A 22023-nucleotide genomic window follows, 5' to 3' on the forward strand; every position below is an offset into this window, starting at 1 on the left:
TAAAAATGGCTCATCATAATTTATTTTATGTTAAAATGTACAGCTGGGGGGGATGTTTTTTGCAGTTTTTATTTTTGTTTCTTGGGTGTTTCATTGTGGGCTTTTTGTTTTGTTTTGTTTTAAGTGACTGACTAAAAAGATAACAGATAAATACAAGAGTGTCACTGGGTCCTATTTTTACATGTATCAAGCCTCTTCTGTTCGGCCCTTACAGTCACTCTGTACAGGTACAAAGGCTACAAAAAAGGAAGCAATATAAACAGACACAAATAACTTTTGCCTTTTTACATGCGATCTGTAAGCTTAGTTTGAGCTATTCACACGCTACTGCTCTATTTTTTCCCTTAAAAAATAACTCCAATATTTTATAAAGATAGAAAAATCTACAGATGGAATGAAAATGTAAAGTTAGAGGCATTTCCATAAAATAGCAACTTTACACCAAATTCACTACTTTTTTTTTTTTTTAAATCCTGCCAAGTATTTGGACATATATGAAAGTGTTTCAAAACTTGACAAATAAACACTGAGATGTCTCAATCAACAAAAACCCAAAACAGTATATATAAAACAGAAAGCTGCCTTTTTCCCTATCCCAGCCCCAAAGAAACTGGTCACCAAAATGGAAGAGAGTCTCAACTTTACACTAAACATACAGCAATAAAACCCTTTGAACTAACCAAAATGTGAATAGCTTTTGCAGCTTTTTTTTTTTATTATTTTTTACAAGTTTTATAATTAACAAAAATATAGTTCTGTTTTTTTACCCTCAAACTAGGGTAACCTAATCAAGGCAAAAAAATTAAGAAATGGCTTACTGTTAAGCACAACACTTGTACAGTACTACAAAATGCACTGTCACTAACAAAGACATTAGCGGCATGCGGAAGTGTCACCTTCAGAAACAAAATAATACAATAAAAGAACTGCTAAAAGGCATTTACATGTGGGGAAAGGAGAGAGAAAAGCTCAAGATTCAGTACTGTCTGATAGTTTTGGAGTCTATTTATCCACATTTTTAATGGGAGCAGGCACATAAAATGGCTCTGAACCATCAGCTGCTGTGTAATTGCAGTTCATAGAAAGAGTTCTTCCTTTCCAGAAAACTTCAAGCTCAGTGAAATAAACAAAAAAATGGAAAACCACCTAGTTCCCCCCAAAGAAAACAGAAGAAAAGGAAAATCCCACAAATTTAAAGCAAAAAAGGAAAAAAAAAAAAAAAAAAGAAAAAAGAAAAACTTGTATAAGGCTTTCTGCTGCATACAGCTTTTAAATGGTGCCAACAAATGTTTTTGCATTCACACCAATTGCTGGTTTTGAAATCGTACTCTCCAAAAGATATTTGTGCAGATCAATCCAATACGCCAGTTTGGTAGTTTGTCTCTCCAAAGGGCCTACCTTCGCATGTAGGAGCCATTAAGAGACTGTTTAGACATGCCTGTATTCATGTAGCCATGATGCCCTGGAGGGGTGTACATCATGTTACTGTGGGGTGCTGTCTGCATTGGCTGCTGTGCATATGGCTGAGTTCCCATCATCCCCATCTGCATCTGCATAGGGTACTGGGGCGTTTGATTCATATACCCATGATTACTGTGATATCCGCTATTCATCATCGGCTGGGACATACTATAACCATTCATAGCATTAAGGGTATTCATATTCATGTTCACTGAATTGACATTATAAGCTGGGGCTGGCATCAAGTTTACGCTCATGTTCATACCACGCTGCATTGTTAAGGTCCGCGCGGGCCCTTGCATGGCCACAGTCTGTGAAGCACGCCCGTAAATTTGGGGCTGATGAGCTGCTGCAGCAGGTGGCAGAGGTGTGGATTTGGTTCTTACAGAAACATGACCTTTGCTGGCCATTTGAGTCTGCAGTCTTTGGGTGTGGGATATTCCTATATTCGATGAAGTCATATTACGCTGCAAAAGGGGAGGTGGCAAATTCATGGGAGGAGGAGTAAGGTTAGGGGGAGGGGTCATGGTAGCCTGTGCTTGGGGTCCTCCAGGAACAGCATGTGGAGACTGAGAAAGCTGAACAAGCCCTGTATTACTTAGGGGGGTGGACAAAGAGGCACTGTTTGCATAGGAAGTTACAGCAGCTGAATGGCTGTAAGGCAAAGAATGATCCATAAGCGTGTTAGTTAACTGCTGCAGTTTGGCAAGGCTGAAGGTGGCCGATGGCTGAGAGTAATGCCCCGGTCCGAATTCGCTCTGACCCATTCTTTCGTATAAGCCAATGTTGGCATTGCCAGTCTCGGGGATTTCAGTTAACTGCATAGGTGGTGTAAAGTTAGCGGCCATGCTGCACTGAGATAACTGTTGGTTGCTGCTTGGAGGCCTTTCAACAACACAACCTTGGGGAGATTTTACATTACAAGTGGGAGGGGAGCTGATATTTGTTTGTTGCATCATACTGCAGCTTCCATTGATGTTGGACATCTGCTGTGTCACTGCACAGCTGCTCTGTGTTAGGTTACTAGACGTAAGGCTACTGTATGAGCAACTGTTTTGTGAAGAGTTGTTTCCACAGATACTACTACCCATTGTAGAATCGTAACTGCTTGGGTTTTCATAGTTTTCTGTTGTACTCTCAATGCTTCCTAAATCACTAAACCCACTATCCACAACTTGTTGCGAATGATCAGAAACTGAGGGAACATCCATCATTGGACTGGTCTCCATGTTCTGTAGAGACGGCACAGAAATGGCACTTTGATCTGGGCTGATCTGAGCGTAGTTGTTCTCTAATGGAGCAACATTTGGACTATTAACAGAACGAACTGACTGGCTGGGATGAGAGTGCACAGAGGAAACAGGGCTACTGTGGTCAGACTGCTGACAATCATCCAGCGTGGTCATCTGGGGGCTTTGGTCGGTATGGGCATAGTTTTGCAAACTTCTACAGGCCTCTTGAGTCTCTGCACAATCCTGAAATGTATCTTCATGTTCACTTGCTTCTTGGGTTAGAGACTGTACTGCTTGAACAGTCTCAGAATCAATCTCCATGGTCTCACTACTCTCTCCCTTGAAATCGGAATGTAATTCTTCATCAGCTTTTTGGTCCTGGTTGTTATCTGCATGATCATCATCAGATTCCGGCACTGGATCTGAATCTGTAGTTACTTCTTTCTGGTCACTTTCACACTCATCAGCTGCAAGGTCAACGCTACAATTCATTAAGTCCTCCTGATTTGAATTACCAGTTTGAACATTTACGTCTAAAAAAGACTGTTGTGTTTCCAGCATTTCTTTGAAAGCTTCGCCAGGCAAATCCTCCTTCTCCACTTCTGCTGAACCCATGTGGCTATCGTCCTCATCATCTGCATCATGATCCTCATTGTGAGAAGGTTCTTCGTCATCCTCTTCTTCTTCCTCATGATCATCCAAGTGCACGGACTCTTCTTTTTGCAGAAAAGCCTCATCTGGCTTGTCTTTTTCTTCATCTTTTGAATCGATTCCACTTTCTTCTACATTCCTTTCTTCTTCCCCAGCTTTCACCGTATCATTTTCTTGTTTTTCAAAGGGTTCACTGGATGGATGCAGAGGTTCAGGCTCTACCTCTTTTACCTTATCATCTGGTGGTGGTAATCCTTCAGCAGGCTCTTTAATCTCTTCCTCCGTAACAGCAGGTACTGGGCAGGGCTTATCTTCAGCTACTTCCTTCTGCTCCTCTACCAGCACCTGATAGTCAGGCTCCATAGGAGTCTCAGGTGGAGTGTATAAATTAAGCTTAAAGCCAGGTTTTCTTTCTTTGTTTTGCCTCCATTTAGATGGACCACGCTTAACTCCTTTAGGCCAACCCTGCTTACTCTTTAAAGGTTCAAGATTGTCTTTAGTGCTTTCTTCCAACACAGCTACATCGTCTGTATTATCTTTGGGAGGCAACAGAGACAAAAGAAACATCTTAGCTTGCACAGACTAATGAATCAATACTTTCAAACATAAACCCAAAGTAATTTATGAACTCAAAATGCATTAAGAAACTCTGGAATGAGAGTTATAAACAGATTTTATACCACAAAAGAAATACATAATAAGCACAGCTCAAACACACTTACACAGATATGTAAAGTGCCTCCTGATTGGTGGCCTTTTAACAGTGACCATTGGAACCACCATTTATACACTAAAAGAACCCTAGAGATTTAAATCACACCACATGTAAACTAAACTAAACATATCATCCAAGGATGTGATTATTAGCCTTTATTTTTAGAATAAGAACTCTGTGGTCACTTTATATAGACATGAAGCTAATGTGTTTTGGGTTTTTGTTTTTTGTTTTGTTTTGACAGCAGGAATGTGAGAGTCTGGAGTCACCTTTTTGACCATACTGGAGGACAGGGGAGGACAGGCTAGAGTAAGCATCTAATCATGCCTTAGTGCCAACACTGCAAAGAGGTGGTTCATTCAAAAGTATCTTCTCAGGGGCAGCATATCATGGCACAACTCATAACACATGACAAAAGCTAAAAGATAATTGAAATTAAACACAGAGCACATCAGAACACTAAATTAATCCACTGTCTATTAAAAAAACCTCTCCAAACAATCACTCTTCTCTTCTTTCTCCCTAGGTACCACTTACATATATACCAGAAAAAAGTGTGAATTCTCAAGATACAACATGCTGCACTTGGGAGTGTAAAGGCTTCAGTGATACTCCTTGGCTGATTTCTGCCTCTCACTGTAGTGCTATAACACTACTACAGTCAATTAATGTGATGACATTGTCCATGGACAAATACACAATACCAGTTTCATTAGCAAAGTACAAACCTGGTCACTGGGACATAGCTAGAACACTGAATTTGCTACTACTACTTTAATCAAGTCCTGCTAAGAAGCATGAAAAAGCAGTAATATTCTAATGTATCTGTGGTATAATGTATCTGGTTTGTAACAGCATCAACGCTCATAAGCATGGCTGTTCTAGTTGCACAAAAGCTGTTTTAAAATAGAAATTAGTGGATCCTCAAACTGAGGATCACGAAGATTAAACCTTCCATGTAATTACAAAAACATGGAAGTAGTACTCATTGGCTTCTTAAAGAAATATGTAGCACTAAGAATCCAGTCATTCATTCTGGAATTAAAACTTACAAATGTAATTTGACAGCCAGGAGGTCAAGGTATGAGCATACATTTAGAATAGCTCATTAGTAGTTTCACTAGCCATCCATTAGCTTTTCTGCCAGGAAATATATTTGAAATCAAACTAGATAAGCAGTTAAAACAACCTGTTTTGAGGGGATAAAAACAGGTACCACAGTGCTGAATGCAGATGAGGACATACTGTTCCCCAGAAACTACAGACATTTCGTTGAATTACCGGCAACATTGAACAGAAAGATATTTCTGTAATCTAGATATTCCTTTTTGCTTGTATCTTTTACCAAGATACAAAAACAAGATTAGATAACATTCCAAAGACACTCTTGCTCTGTGGAGTATGAAGTGCCCTGTTGCAGGGACAGAGAAGTTATTTTTGGCAACATGGCATGGACTCCAGTGTTTCAGACTGGAAAACTTTTTTTCTGAACAAAAAATATTATAGCATTAATACTTCTGGGATAGAGGAAAAAAAAAAAAAAAGCAAACAACAGAAACAAAACAAAACAAACAAAGAAAAAAATGAAGCCACCACCAGATTCTAATAAAGGCTCCAGTAGCACCTCTAAGCAAAAATCATTACAATAAGATTTTAAAGAGATCAAAAATAAGATCAAAATAGCCAAACACAACTTTTTTATAACTTTCCTATTTATGACAAGAATAACATTTCCTTTGAAACCCACATGACAAATTAATTTTGTTAAGATAAGAACATTTTCAGCTTACTTGTACAGTTGTCATCACTCCTGTAACAACGAATGTCTTTCTCCTCCTTGTTCTGTTCTTCCTCTTCCTCCTGTTTCTGCTGCCCAGGCTGATATTCAAAAGTTTTTCTAATTACAGGCTTCAAGTCATCATCTTCCCCATCCATCTCACAGGTAGGTTCTAGCTGTGGCATGGGACGTTCCTCATCTGAGTTATCAAATGGCTCATTCAACACCTCTGTTGTTTCAGAAATTGTCTCTGTTGTAACACTGCTATTAATCCTTCTGCGTTTACGGCCTCTTTTCTTTTTCAGTAGGAAAGGTCTCTGAAAAATAATTCCACAAATATAACTCTTCCTACAGTCCTGTTTTGTCAGTTGACTCGGTGCAGTAGTAAATACATTTATGTTAAGTGAGTTCACATTAATCAATTTACTCATGCCAAAATACCATGGTATCAAATGCTAATGTAGATCAACTCCATGCGTAAAATGTGTAAAGTATACACAGTTAAAACAGATATGTATTCATCCATACACACAAACCCTTCTGTAGGGGAAAAATGAGGACTATAAGTTTGTTCATACAACAGTGATTTCTACATTCTACTTCTGTTAAATGACATTCATAGCAATACTAAGTAAATTGTATTTACAAGATTTTCCATTGTAGATTTAGAATCCAAGAACATTCACAAGTATCAGATTTTTTTCCTACATTTCTATTTTACAGTAAATAAATAAATACATAAATAACATATATTAAAAAAAGTAAAAGCAAAGGAAATGCACCTCAAGCTGTACATTGGTCTTACCAGTACATTAAAGAATCCCATAGTTAACGGCTATAAAGAAACAGTTACCTAAATTTTTTATTTCTATTGCTATGCAATTATATTTCTCAGAGATTCACAGTTTCTTTGAAGTCTGTTACTTTAAAATAAAATAAAGAGACACTCCTGTTCCCTAGTTCTCACCAAAGACATCTAAACACGTGCTAAATCATGTGTTTTAAAATTTTGGGGTGCTTGTTTCAGTAATTTAAGCCATTCAAACAGTTAACTTCTCAACAAAATTCAAGACTATGTAAACACTGCAGCAAGCAGAAAATGACATTTAAATTTCTTTGAGATTAGAAGGATATGGGTTAAAACATAAATGCCTTTTTGTTTGGAAAAAAAGTACTCCCCTTACAGATTTCCTGTATTAATGGACTACAAGAATACAAGCCCCTCAAGTTGGAGTCCATCTTAAAATGAAAAAGGGAAAAAGGAAAAACCACTGAAATAGTGAATCAATACCAATGCCCAACAGCAGATGGCAGTCACTAGTTTAAAAATAAACACGAAATTCTGATTTCTTTGGTGGCACCCATGTTTTTACATGTGACAGATTTATAAGATAAAGAAAAAAATCAAAAAGATAAGAAGTTGAATGGAAGGGAAGAAAACAAATACAGGAAGCATTCAGTGCTCTAACGATAGAGAATAGAACTAAAACAGTCTAATAAATACTTCTAAACAAAATAGACTGTTATTGTGATGATAATGCTTTGATTGAAATCAGAGTTAAATGACAAAATCAAACCACTGAATAACACACCTTTCTTTTCATGGTCAGAGACTGTGGCTTTGTCAGCCGGGGAGGCGAACTCTGCTGATTCTCATCCCCACCATCCTCCTCGCTGCTCTCCTTAGATTGTTCTGTGGATTGCCCTCGTTCCCCCACCACTGCCACACTTTCTGGAGATCGCAAATATTTATTTTTAGATTGTACTTTTGCAGGTGATTGCCTACTATTAGTTCTTGTGGAGAATATTTCTTGCTCTTCCTTTTCCCAGCAGCTAGCTTGCTCCATCAGACGCTCAGCCTGAAGGGTTGAGGTTAAAATAACGGGTCACTGAAACAGCATTTACTTAGCCATATCCTTTACGTTCTGCTAAAGAGTTACAATAAGTCAACCCTGATTAGCACTGCTGGCTAACCTAGCAACAACATTTCAGCTGAATCATCTAGTAGGCTCCTTTACAACAGTTAGGATAACAAACCAAAGAAGATTGCATTTCATGGGATATTTAGCACTATTAATGATGCAGCGAATTGATTTAAGTCCTTTAGCACTACATTACATGCCCACTGACATGGATCACTTTGAGCAAGTTCATAACACAAAGAATCGATTGACATTGCAGCCCCTGAGCTCTGCACCAAATTTGATCTGATTACATGCTCCTCGACTACCTCAGGAGTGATAAATACGTCTCCACAACAAGAGATTCACATTTTTAAGTTTTAATATTCATCCCCCCTCCCCGAAAAAGTTACCATGTCTGGCTGAGCAGTTTCCAAAACTGTGCATTACAACATAATCAGTATCCTCCATAATTAGGCAGAGGTCAAAATTACAACTGCTCTATTTAAGGTAGCCTACTGTTGAATATTAGGGAATGATGAAATTTAAAAGAAAGGAAATTCAGAAAAAAAAGTTGCTGCTATTACCTCCTTTTCTGCTTCTCTCTCTTCTTCAGAAACTGCAGCATTAGAAACTAACAGAGGAGTCCATCTCAAGCTTTCAGGATCTACTTCATTAATACGTGGATTTGCTTTCAGTTTCTCCATATGACTTGAAATCAGCTTTTCCCTTCTAATAATTACAAATCTACAATCCAATAAACAGTATTTTATTTTAGAAAGTGATCATGTAAAACAGTCTTCCTACAGATTAAATCCTTTTGCACAATAACCTGTGAAAATAAACTGGTAAAGCAACAGATGAATCAAACTAAAAATAGCAGCTAATGTACACAGATAACACACACTGCTGACTGTTTTCTAAGAAAAGTAAGGAAACAACAGTTGATGAAAGGAAAACTCAACACTAAACATCACTAGGGAAGAAAGTTAAGCTGTTACAGTAAACCAGTCTAAATACATGCAGTAGGTTTAGTGTAGGCTCTAACACTCTGCCAGAGCAGTTTCCTATTTTAATATGACATACGAATAAAAACAAAACACTGTGGATCATGAAGCAAAGAATAAGAAACTTGTTAATACTGTAACTGAAGATGGCAGCTAAACGGACAAGAAAAGAAGTTATAAACACAGGTCTTCTAACAAAACATAAAAATGTACCTCAGTCTTATGCTGATGCAGTAGAAAACAGCTTCCTAATTATTATGAAGTAGCATATCAAATGTAGACAAAGACTAACATAATAGCAGTATGCTAGCACATACCCCGCTGAAGTATCCTGTTATAAAGTAAATAACTATAAAAGTTTAAACTTCTTTTAAGCAAGGATTTTGAAGGCATCAAGTGACTACATTACTTTCCACCAAGAGAACACTTGGGAAAAAAAAATCAAATCCAGATGAACATTTTTTTGCAGAACTGTGACAAACCTCTACCTCACTAATGTAAGAACAATTAATTAAATGTAGGAAATAATAAGGAGCCATACCTGACTCCCAAGGTAAATGTCTGGACAGGCATTTCCAAGATGTGATTTATTTTCCTAGCTCAGCTACTGACCTGGATACCTTTAGCCAGGTCAGTTCATGTCCCTGTCTAAGCTTTACTACATGTGGAAAAAAAAAAATTAACTGACTGTGTTTATAAAGTAATTTGAATTCTGTAGATGAAAAAGCATGATTTTTTAACTGGATGTCAGTATTCAAAGCCTATAGTAATTTGTGAAAGGGCACAAGTTTCACAGTAGTAATTAATACCCATTTATTTATCTTGTAAAATAAATCCCATCAGATTGCCTACAAATAAGCACCCCAGAAAATTAAGGTTTTAATCTAATGACAGCCTTCTAAATCACTCTCATAACACCATCCTGTAGGCCAATCTCCTTTTTGAATACTTGCATTCTTACCAGTTCAAAACTTACTGGTTTTGAATACTAGTATTGGTGCACATAAAAGTTACTGAAGCTGAGCTAATCTGTGATCTTCATTTTATTTCTTGGCACCTCACTGTTTGCAAGGCAATTTCACTTAATTATGTTTCCATGATTGGACTATCCAGAAAGAATTGAAGTCTTGAGAAACAGAAATACCACTGAAAATCATTTAAGGCATTTTATAAAAAAAAAATATATAAAAAAATTAAAAAATGCAATACATAAAATCATGCAGTGTTTAAAACAGCAATCAAGATCATTAAGAAAGAAGACATTTACAAAACAGGAACTCACCTTCTCAGTGCATTTAACTCAACTTTTCAATATTGATCACAGCATTAAATATAAACTCTTTAAAAAAATTGTACTTACAGATGATGATACTGAATGAAACTAAATTCTTCACTGAAAACGTTTCAAGCGCGCAACACCCTTCTAACAACCATTAATATGAAAGAGGATCCAAAAAACACCATTTGGTTATGGAAAAGAAAGTCTTTATGCAGGACCCCATTAAAATGATCCAGCCTTACTGACTTCTTCAGTAAGATTGTTACTCAATTTTAAGTCAGAATTTTACATGGGCATTTTTGATATCACGTTTTGTACGTAGACAAAGTAAGTATTTTGTCTCATCATTTTTTACAATTTGTGTAAGATTCACTGACCTATCTTCTCTTTTATCTATCATGCTATGCTGCTGCAGGGTTGTGGCAATATCATGTGGACACATTCCCGTAGCTCGACTCATTCCTTTGATGCTGATTTGTTTTTCATGGTGGCAGTTAAGGTATTCTAAAATTACACTTTTCCAGTAAGCCAAGTATGAGAGACGACCCAGATCAGACAACGGCTTTTCAGGGGATCCTGCTTGACCCTCTCTTCTAGAAAGTAAATAGCCTAGAATGAAAAGAAACAAAGTATCTTACTAAGAGAACATAACTAAAGAATTTAAACTACCCTTTAAGAAAGTTGAAATTAATAGAGAGCTCAGTATAACTGATTACATTATTGGCAACACTTGCAATTAAATAAATTCTATCCACAAAAGAGATTGTTTTTCATAATTATAATGACATTTAAAAAGATTAAGTTATTTTAAGAGATTCACACATTACATTATGAGAATCAAACAAAAGCCCCTTTTTAATCATAAGGCAAGGAGGAAAGAAAGCCAACATGTTTCAGCAGGTCTCATCATACATGTTCTCATTTAGAACTACAGGTGTCTGGCCTTTTGAGAAACTTTTACATCACTGAAGCCAAAAATTTTCAGAAGAATCTCAGCAGAAACTATCATGGGTAGCACCAGCTAGGTCAGTTTTCTTCATGAAGCCTCAAGTGACATAAGTTTTTGATTAAACAGTTATTGCATTTAAGCAACATGTAATTCACAAGTTGAATTACTAGAATTACTTAGAAGTAATAAAAAAAAAAACCTCCCTTAATTCATGTTCAAGAGCATTCACATAATTCCAGTTTTCAGTCTTCACAACTACCTTGTCAGCTATTACATAATATTCATTTTCCTATATATAGTATACATCCTCATTTTATATTCTATACATGTAGTATGTCGTTTTCAACTGTCTTCAGCTTCAAGAAGCTTTTACAATTCGAAGTAGAATACACCTGCTTGGAGACAACAGAAGAACTCTGGTATTTGCCACCATTAAAATTAATTCAGGACAAAGAAGAAAATAACACAATTAATAAAAGGTATCCTTCTAGAGTAGTTTATCTCTCCACGGTAATATTCTGCACTGTGCCATTACAAATGCTACCAAAATATGGGTCCTAAGAAAACCAGGGTTAGAAACTGCTTTTTCCATCATAAGCTAGGACATGACACTTTCGGAATTACATTACTGCAAGTCACCTGGAGTCCACCAACATACATGGTTTTCATCTACCAATATTCTTCTGAAATAATTTACTTTAAAAAGTTGGAATCCTTCCTTTAATTGTTAAAAGATTGCTTTAAACATACCCAACACACCCATGTCATATTTGTTACGCAAATCCTCGTGACTGTTTCCCCACAAAGTTTCTCATAACCAACTTCACTACAAATTTAAAACATATGATTAACACCCAGCTGGGTGAAGCAGTGTCTGTTTCCATGTTTTGCTGCATGTTCTACTATATACACATTGTACGCATATGCAAACATATTTATATATGCATGTATATACATACACTTATTTATAGCTAAAAATAAAACACACACATGCATTTTCACTCAGCCTGAAACAAGTGTCTTCACTTTTGGGGGAACAACATGAAAGGTCCGCTACAGAATTTGGAATACACATGTTGAGTGGCCATCGTAGTCTAACCTCCAGTTTGCATAAAGATGTTTAAACAGAGAAGCAATTATAGTACTACTTTCCAAGTGATCACTGGCAACATGCAAACTGAAATACATAGCATCACGTTCACATCCATTAGCGTGACTTACAATAAGGTGCTAGCACTTCAAGAGGAATGCCACCCCACACCTGCCTACTTCTACATAGGCACATAGAAGCCTGCGTAAAGCCTGCCAATATCTGCAAGGTACTACTGGAAATTCAGCAAGTTAATTTATTCTGTCTTACAGAAGAAACACTACCTTGGACCTCAAGAAATGGAAGGTACTTCAACATTTCAAGTGGCAGCATATGAAAACTTTGCAGTCGGATGATGCATCTTAGTACTGTCACTGTTGTTGACAAGAACTTTCACATTCAAAAACAGATTGCATCTTGACTAGTTTGAAGAATTGTTGTTTTACTTCCAAATGCACAAAAGGAGACCTAGACTTTATGTATATCCCACTCTGTATAATTGTGTAAAGAGTTTTACTTGTACCAATTTTGGATCATCTTGTTTACAACTTAGAAACACAAGTTCTATACCAAGACGTCGTTGCCTACAGAAAAAGATGCAGCAGTACAAGTCGTGACAGGAGTCTCAATAAAGAAAAAGACAGGGAAAAGTACCTAGATTTCAAAAGAATTCCATGAATAGAACTTAAAGTTGACTTCAAGTAACTATACAGTTTAAACTACCAACTTGACATTCAAGACAATTTCAGCACTAACAGCAAGTATCTGTAAGCTTCCCCTGTTTCCATTTTTCTCATAAATAAAATGGCTGTAACTACACTTCCTTGATAAACATCTAAGACTGAAGAAACCACTACCAATAGTTTAGCGTTATTAATTAGGCAACTGCAAATAGCTTTAGAGCTTTACTAATATACCCTTGCACATCTGATCCTTCCAGTGGTTAGGGACTTGGAGATTAGCTCTCAATGGTCATTTTGACATATTCTACATCAAAGTATTAAAACTCATCCTACACGGCAGTAACATGCATTGGTACTTTTCCTTCTACCTTCCTAACAATACAACATACACTTAACCAAGAAACAGATATTCTGTAGAACCAGAAATATAGACCTGAGCTAACAGTCTTAGCTATGTGTAACAGGCACTGAAGGAAAGTTTCTCTTTTAAGATTCTGTGAATTGAATGACATCTATTAAATTAAACTTACCAAAGAGACGCCAAATAATTGATCTAAGTTGCAGGTAAATAAAAAACAATGATCTTGATAGCTCGTGTATCTATCCTGAAGCATCTGAAATGAGTACAATACGTCCCTGTTAAACACATACCCCCAGCGTCATTGTGTACCTAATCTTAATAATGGATAGCCTCAAAGTGAAAACCTGAAAAAACTCTCAAACCGTAACACCTGACTTGCAACTACGAACAATGGCAACAATCAGAGGACAAAATATAGCTCCTCCCCATCACCCACTTGTACAGAAGTCAGACTGTACGCTAAAAAAAAATAAAAATAAAAATAATAATTTTAAGACTTAACCTAGTAAAACAGAGTTGTCTGTCTCATCATCTGGGCATGTAAATGATGGTATCAAAAAAACTTAAAAGACAAAAAAAAACAATGATTTTTATTTCTTGTACTATCTCAACCTTCGGAGTGAAGCAACATGCCACATGCCATTAAAGACTTTGATTTTTGTCTCACAACCTCCCCAGAGCCACTAAAGTTTCATTTTATTCAGTATTTAAAACAAATAGAAGAAATTATGTCTGAGAAAGGAAAAAATAGTGTAAGATACATATATTTTATGCCTTCACCACAAATTTTAGAGGCAGTTCAACATTAAAAAGTATACAGTTGAAGAAATTCATGTGAGCAGTTATCTTGTACTTTGAATCTGCAGGATTCCTAATATGCAGCTCCCCTAAGTAATTAGCTACCACAGTTTACAACACAATTACATAAAAAAGTAACATTAATTCATCTGTGCAAGCCTCCAAAAACCTTTAGTCAGTTACTACTTCTGTTACAATCACTACTGTCTCTGTAACAGATAAAACAGTGTGGGATTAGAGGCCCAACTTGATAGTACCTTGTTCCAACAGTGGCCAACAGGAAAAAAACAAACAACAACAAAAACACATGGGACAGACTAAAATAGGCAACCATCTTGTGAAATCCACAGAGAAAGTTTTTATCTGTCCCAACAAACAAGATCTACATGTATATCATCACCCTCATGCTTCTCGATACCTTTTAAGATCTTGGTAAGATCTGTTGAGTACCACTGTCTTCTGCAAACAGCGGAGTCCAGCTTCCTCTTCCATCCATTGCATTTGCCTGAGTGCTCACTAGTACTGTTCTTTAGTGTAGTTTCGACTAATCTGCTTGGTACAGACATAAGGCGAACTGACTTGTTTCTCTCTAACTGAAAAACTGGGGTCACATTAGCCCCTTTCAGTCCTGCAGCACTGAGGTAAGCAGTTTTTGGTGCACTTCAGGTTACAAACTGCCATGAGCTGCTATTTCATTATGAAGTCCCTTTTAGTTCCACATCCTTCTTACCCTGCCAAACACACTTCTAATATTCACCCCCTTAGCTTTCTGATAAAAAGTCTAACTTAATCCTTAAGCAGTAGCCACTCCATGGTTTTAAATAAGGAGGACACCATTTCACTTAAGATAACTGAATTAAACTTTATTATCTGTCGAAGAACTATAGACCTGTCCCTTTGCTTTTGACATGGCAGCCAATGCAGGCATGCTCTCAAAGGTGAAAGGAGGCAGAGACGCACATTATATAGAAGCCAGAAGCACAGGAAGAAGCTGCAAATAGACACCAAATGAGTGAATTGGTATACTGAGGGAGACCAAGTGACAGAAGGATGTCAAATGAGGTTTGAAGATGTTTTAAGGACCATCAGCAATTTGTGTGTTCTCTATATATGCCTTATATTCTACAGCAATGAAAAAAAATCAATTTATTTAATTTCTGAGGGCTGCATTTCATTTCTGAGGGCTGCATTTCATTTCGGAAATGAAAAGTTTTGCAAAAAAGAGATCTAGCTATAAAGACGTTCAGTTTCTTTGAGTGTGTTTGAGACTCGCCACAATCATTATAAAGTCATTAGGTTTTCAAATAAGTTAAGTAATGTAACTTGAATCAAGTAAACCACAGAACAGAAATCCCAGTCTTGTCCTCCCTTCCCTTCATCCCACCATTTGCCACCTGGATGTATGAGACTGAATTACGCATTTGTGCATGCAGGAGAAGAGCAAGGCCATACAGTGGCTCAGTTATGCACAGAAGTAGCTAAAATGTAATACACAGGATTGAATGAACACTTCATTAGTGGTTTCCTATTCACCTGAGAATTAAGTGAGCTTAGCTAATATTAAGGTTTTGAACATGTATTTTTGATGTAATTGTATTTATTATTTCCGTTTTTAGAAAACTTTATATACTGGAAAGATTCTACAAAGGCTGCATTTTACAGTAAATACAGAGATGACTTTGTTTGGCTTAAGAGTAAGCAGTAGTCTATTGGTTAGCATCTACACTTCAGAGAATTAAGAATTACAGCAGAGTATTTATTAAGGAGGTGAAACGGAGGGCTACATTTGGCTTATAAAGAACATGTTATTAATCCTCTTTTTACGAAGGTATCACAACATCTTTCACAATCTCCAGCAGGCAATATAATTGTGCACTTTGTTGAAAATTCACCATACAACCAGAACACAATCCACCCAGAGCATCCTGGGGATGGTTTTTCAATGCAAAGTACTCAGGAAGATGCCACCAGCTGAACCTCTATTATCACTCCTTGTGTTCTACTACCCATGCGTTTTTGACAGATCAACCTCCCCATGCATGCCACACACAATGGACTGTGGGCTTTGTGCCAAATTAACACAACACTTCCTCCACTCATGTAATTTCACAGCTTACAGGTAGGCTGGTTCTTTCAGGCCAGTGCCACAGGGCTACTTAACTTCTGTGAGAACATCACACGTGATATTTAACTACTGTTCTGAAAACACTTCTTTGCGTATGGTGATCCAAAAGTCATCACTACATTACAATGCAGATTTCTTTTTAATGCCTCTATGAAGTTGGATTGTCATCAAATTTCCTTCCACGTTACAGACTTACACAAATAGCCCCCAATCCCCCATCCCTAAGTTAAAAGCAGCTCTGTATTTTTCCAAGACATTACTTACACTAATACTATATTGTGGATTGTACATTTAAGGTATATTCAGATAATTTTAAATATGTCATATTCCATGAAGTGACACTTGGGAAAATACATAAAATTTCTTATGAATATAAGCACAATAAGCACTTATGAGATGACAAATTTAAGTATTTAGATTCCATTTGGTTTTATAGTGAGTTTCTAAAAGAATAGAAGATCACAACCAAAAACCTTTGGGCCAGGGTTGTCTCTCAATATACAGCTGACAAAGAGAACTGGGTCACATGGCAGGGACAGACACACACACAACACAAGGAGTGTTTTAAGTAATTTTGTTTTTCCCCCATATTTTCCCCACCACAAAACCTTCCATCCTTAATAGCAAAGCCAGCATATAAACCATCATAAAAAACACAATAGCAAAAGAGCCTACTTTGCTTGACTACTTTTTAGCTAGCTCTCCAGTGTTGTTTTTTCCAGCTCACACTGGAAGACTTCTCATATGCACGAGTGACAAGTAATAAAACTACTGAAAATATTGCCTTTTTTGTTTGTTTGTTTTGCTTGTTTGTTTGTTTTAAGGAAGTCTTCAGCAGACATAGACAGAATGAGCAAAAATGAGTCTGAATGGGAAATAGAGTATTGAATCTCCTTCTGTACCTGGACGAGGACCTACAAACTGAGGTTCCTTTCTCCTATGCTACTAGCAACAAATTCATGTATTTGTTTTTCACTTATGCAGGTTAAAAATTAAATGATCTTCAGAAAAGACCCTAAGGGTAGGGATTTGTGTGTTCTGCATTTTAGCTAAGATGGATTTTTTGTTTGGTTAAAAAAAAAAAAAGCTGGAAATAATAGTTTACATTGAAAAACTAAACAATTTTTTTTGAGTCTTCTCCCTTATCTACCAAGTTCTAGGAAATCGATAGTATTAATCTCTGAATTAAAAAAAAACAAACAACAAACAAACAACAAATACTAGTGAAGAACGTCTTATGTTCTTATAACTGGGCCAGAATATAGCTTACAAAAAATCCTTGATTGAACATTGATTACTGATTAACATCAGCTTGATTGAAAAATCACGTTGACTTTAATATTAGTATTACATGCCCTTATACATCCTTTGTTAAAGGGGAAAAATACCGTTCTGTCAATCTTCCATACGGACTATCTAAATGTCTTAATTACTTGGAAACAAAAGGACAAACATCTTAAAATCAGGATGTGTTACCGGAGTATTCCAGAGTCCTCCTCTTGGATCATCCTATCTGTTCCAAAAGAAAACCGCTTCATTCAGTTTGTAATTGCCACTTAAATTAAACTTAAAAAAAAAAAAAAAGTCATCTACAGATTAGATTAGTTTGTAGTCTTACAGAAAAGCTGCAATGACATACGGCAAGCATTTCTTTCAAAAACAGAGAAACACTGGTGGTAGTTCAATGAAAGAAAAGCAGAGCTGTGCTGCACTGCAAGCACTACAGAGAACTGTTTACATCCTCTTTCCTCCCCACACATTCGTAGATTTATTAATAAATAAAACACACAGCCCTCTACTAGGAATAACTCTTGCAGAGCACAAGAACAATACAGAAAATGCAATGTAGCAGAGGAAGGACTCCTAAGAGTCTTTCAGCAGGTAAATTAACCCTAACAGTTCAACCTATTGGACTCCACTAGAAACAGCAGAGGGCTTAGCAGCTATGAAATACTTGTCCTATTCAGCAGGGTTTCATCAAGACATCTTCCTTTCATACTTTTTAGGCTACCATGTTTCATGTTTCTTCATGAAATGCTTGATTGTCATCATGTTGCCTTGCTTCAGAGAGAAAATCTTTTATTGTGATTTTTTACTTTGTTGCATGGAAGAAAAAGACTCTCCACCTTCTGCAGTGCAAAGGATCACAACTTAATAGAAGTAACATTCCATATAATTGCAAATGCATTAATTTATTGGTTCTGTATTAAAATACCCAAACAATACACAACACATCACATCTGAATAATCTTCCAATCAGCTTTATTTCCACAAGTCATATGCTATTCTTGTAATGTGTAATAACTTAGCATCAGTGTAGGGAATACACCAAATGAAGCAAGACCCAAATTCAGTTCTGTTAAGCATGACTTCCAAAATTGTCTTTCACCACTCAAATTTGTCTTAGAGCAAAACATGTAAGTCAACTGAAATGGGTGCAAACTTACTCAAGACTTGCCTGCGTAGAGCACCATTTTAAAATCAGGTTATAGCCCACAAAGAGGAATGACATAGCTTAAGAACAACTGCCAGGTTGCCAGTTCTCACAGTCGTAAAACTGCTACTGAGCTGCTACAACATACAGCATGTCATAATAAGGTAAAGTGTCACCAGCTTCAATTTGCTTGAGAGATGTGTCATCTGTATGCACTACTACTCAGCAGTTGAGATGTATATGGCTTAACAGCCTGTGAATCAAGGACAAGACAGACAACAAAGACAGAAACACCATCACCATCCCAGGGGACGTGCTCGCTCTCTAGCCATGCACTAACGCCACTTCAATCACGTTTGAACAGCCGTTCCCAACTACTGTCAAGGCACGACTAAACCCTGTACTATCCTTCTGAAACTGTTCAGCTGTACTAACAATAGCAACATGTCACTGATCCTATCAATAGGTTTGAATCTTTTCAGAACTAGAAGCACCTTAGCACTTGTTCCATTATTTACACCAAGTAATATAATGATGATACAAATTAATTTATTTCATTCACTGTCGCAGTTGTCCAGACTTTGTCTTTTTTGAAGACACATATAACATTTGCCACATTTCAGTCACTAAGGATGATCTCCCATTTGCCATGATTTCTCAGAGAAGACAGGGAAAGGTCTGACAATCCTGTCAGCCAGTCCTCTCGGGTACGTCACATCTGGCCCCATGAATCTGGATTTGTTTTACTTATGCACTCTTAACCTTCCTTTACCATGGATGCCACCTCTCTCCACTCCTTAAATTCTGCCACACCTGAGAGCACCACACAGTGCCTACTTGATTCAGCAGCAGGGCCATACTCTCCCTTTACCCTTACTTTGGCTGTCGATATGCTTTTAAGAGCTCTCTTGTTGCTTTCCACATACCTCAGGTGCAACTCCAGCCAAGCTCTGCCTTAATCCCATTCCTGCATATGTATACCAACTGTACAGATTGACTGTATCACAAATTAGAACAACAATACATGCAACTAAATGTTTGGATCAAACCCCTATTATTCACCTCATTATGTTCTGTACTTAAGCGATCACCAATGAAGTCTAGATGCAAGTCTACCTGCCAGGGAAGGCAGATCAAAAATGTCACAACTGACAGGAACTGCTGGACAGTAGTAAAGGGACAGGAACAGCATACTGATGTCATGAAAATGACAGTCAAATAGGAGCAGGCCGCTTTGAAGTTAAGAACAGATCTTAATCTACTGATGTTTCCCTCATTTTAAACTGTTTTTAAATGGACTTCTGCTGTGAGGGCTACACTTCACTGAGTATTTTAATGCACTAATAACCAAAGCATTCAGGCACATAGATACTACGTGAGTAAAATGAGAAGTTAATGCAATATTAGCGTTCTGGACTTGAATCTGATTTATAAGGATAATAGTTCTTCTCACACATCACGCAACTTAAATCCGTCAATTGCAGGTTCATAGTTATGAATGCACATCACAATATAGAAGTTTACATATACTTCCACCAGCAGCATAGAAAGTATTCCAACACCACAGAAGAAAGAATCAAGTTACTTATGAAAGCTTTCCAGATACAGACATTAAAGATGCCAATGCAGGGCTGAAAACCTTGAGCAGAAAAAATATCTGCAATAAAAAAAAAAGTCCAACCGCTGCCAGAAGTTGCGAACAGCTTAAGATTTACTTCTCAGATGGAGGGCCTCAGTCATAAAATGAAGTCTTTCTGAAAGAGTCTTAAAAGCAATAGCATTTGCTTAAAAGATTCCCCTTATGTAATCAGCATCGCTCAACCCCTATTTATGTATACGTTGTTAATATTTTTGTCAGAAAAATATGTATTTGTGAAAAATCCATCCAGGACAAAAGAAGCAACCAGTGAACTGTTCCCCTTTGCATGTTCTGAGTTCTTCTCAGCCTCTTTGAAGGCCAACCCCCACAAATGAATTACCACTCAGATGGAATCAACCACTTTTCCATTTAACTTTGTTTTCTTTGAAACATAACCAAGTAAACTAAGTCCCTTAATATGGAAAGGAAGAACATGTAATTTTTCATGCTACATTCAGTATCAAACCAGGGATCTGAAGGAACAGTGTAACTGCATTTATAATATACCAGTGTCTAAAATAAAGATCTCTCTCAAACCAGCATTTCAAGTTATCATTAGAGACCTCCTTTTGTCTCATAAAATAACAAATATTTCATTTTGAAATTATATTAAGTTGAAGACAGGTTCAGAAAGGTGGTCAGAAAAATCACAACAGCTGAGTATTCAGAAAAGACAGCTCAATGCAATTAGGTCAGCTCAGCATTCCTAGTTCAGAGGTGTGACCATGAGTAAAAGGCAGAAATAGGTAAGGTGAAAGTGTGAGCTTATTAAGACCTAAGATCCCTAAAACTGTAATTCATGTTATATTTTTTCCATAACTATTCTGTGTGCCTCTGGACTGTTCTTATCTATGTAAACGGGAGGAAGGTCAAGGACAGAGGATCTTAAATAGGTGTTAGTACCCTCTTTGAAATCACTTTTGAGGCAGCTTCAAAAGACCCCAAGACCAAGATCCACACAAACACTTAAAAAAAAAAAAAAAAAAAGACTAGCTGTAACTTGAGATGCTCAGATCCGTGAACAACCTGCTACATTCTCTTTTCTTCTTTGTCTGGTAGAAGAAAAGCTTTCTTCGTGATGAACAGAGGAAGCCAAAAGATTCTCTCATTATTGTTGTAAGAAATAATGCCAGCTCTCATTCCTTTCCACATCCTCGAGTAAACTCAACACAGGGGGCCGAAAACCTTTAGTTCCTTTACAGAAAGCTTCACAGAAGAGGTTAGGGCTAAACAAATTCCCTTCACGAAGTGAAGGAAAGGTAAAGATGACTGCATTACAGTCAGACCAACAAAAGGCACCCTTTGAGCAAACTAATTGGCTAACACTTATTTTATCTGTGCCAGTTGCCAGTAAATCCATTGAATGAACATTCTGTGTACAAAGTGGACTACTTAAAAGTGGAGTGAAAGCATGAGCAAAAGAGAAAAGAAACTGAAGTACCCTTAAAAAGGAAGACTTGCATGCACAGAGGGCATCAGTCCTGACCACCAATCTGATGAAGAAATTTGTCACTAGGTTAAGTAGTTTAGAAGGTAACTAATAAGGTAGGACTGATCTCAATTTTATATGCAATGTTTTATTAAATCACCAATTTGTTAAATAATTTTAAGATGTAAATTTAAATAAGTGAGACTGAATGGAAAGTGGTTTATACAACTAGCTGTTGAACAAATTTCTTTTAACAACTGCCATTATCTTCTGGTGTTAACATGAAGAGCCTATGAAAAGTATTTAAAAAAATTAAATTTGCCCATTAGATAATTCTACGTTTGCCTTCTCTACATACTAACAGAACAAGATTTCAATTGACAAGACAGGCAGATGAACCCTAGCAAGCTATGCCTAACGTAACAAGAACCTTTTCATGGCAACGAGGCCAGCCAAATGTATGGCAACCATACCATTAATCTTTAACTCTCT

At 37.0% G+C, this 22023-nt stretch overlaps 1 protein-coding gene across 11 annotated transcripts in view; it reads right to left on the bottom strand.

Moving 5' to 3' along the window:
* KAT6B (lysine acetyltransferase 6B) overlaps positions 1 to 22023 on the bottom strand; it is a 110625-nt gene continuing 88602 nt past the window's right edge. For all 11 annotated transcript variants that reach the window (XM_038181443.2, XM_072039529.1, XM_038181440.2 and 8 more), the window contains 5 exons: positions 10401 to 10632; positions 8325 to 8484; positions 7429 to 7695; positions 5850 to 6153; positions 1 to 3880 (listed from right to left, as the gene is read on the bottom strand). In XM_038181443.2, the coding sequence (XP_038037371.1) occupies positions 1395 to 3880; positions 5850 to 6153; positions 7429 to 7695; positions 8325 to 8484; positions 10401 to 10632 (3449 nt within the window). In that variant the 3' untranslated portion in view covers positions 1 to 1394. The remainder of the gene's footprint in view (positions 3881 to 5849; positions 6154 to 7428; positions 7696 to 8324; positions 8485 to 10400; positions 10633 to 22023) is intronic.

The sequence above is a fragment of the Anas platyrhynchos genome, chromosome 6 (genome assembly GCF_047663525.1).
Source record: "Anas platyrhynchos isolate ZD024472 breed Pekin duck chromosome 6, IASCAAS_PekinDuck_T2T, whole genome shotgun sequence".
In the NCBI taxonomy this organism is placed as follows: domain Eukaryota; kingdom Metazoa; phylum Chordata; class Aves; order Anseriformes; family Anatidae; genus Anas; species Anas platyrhynchos.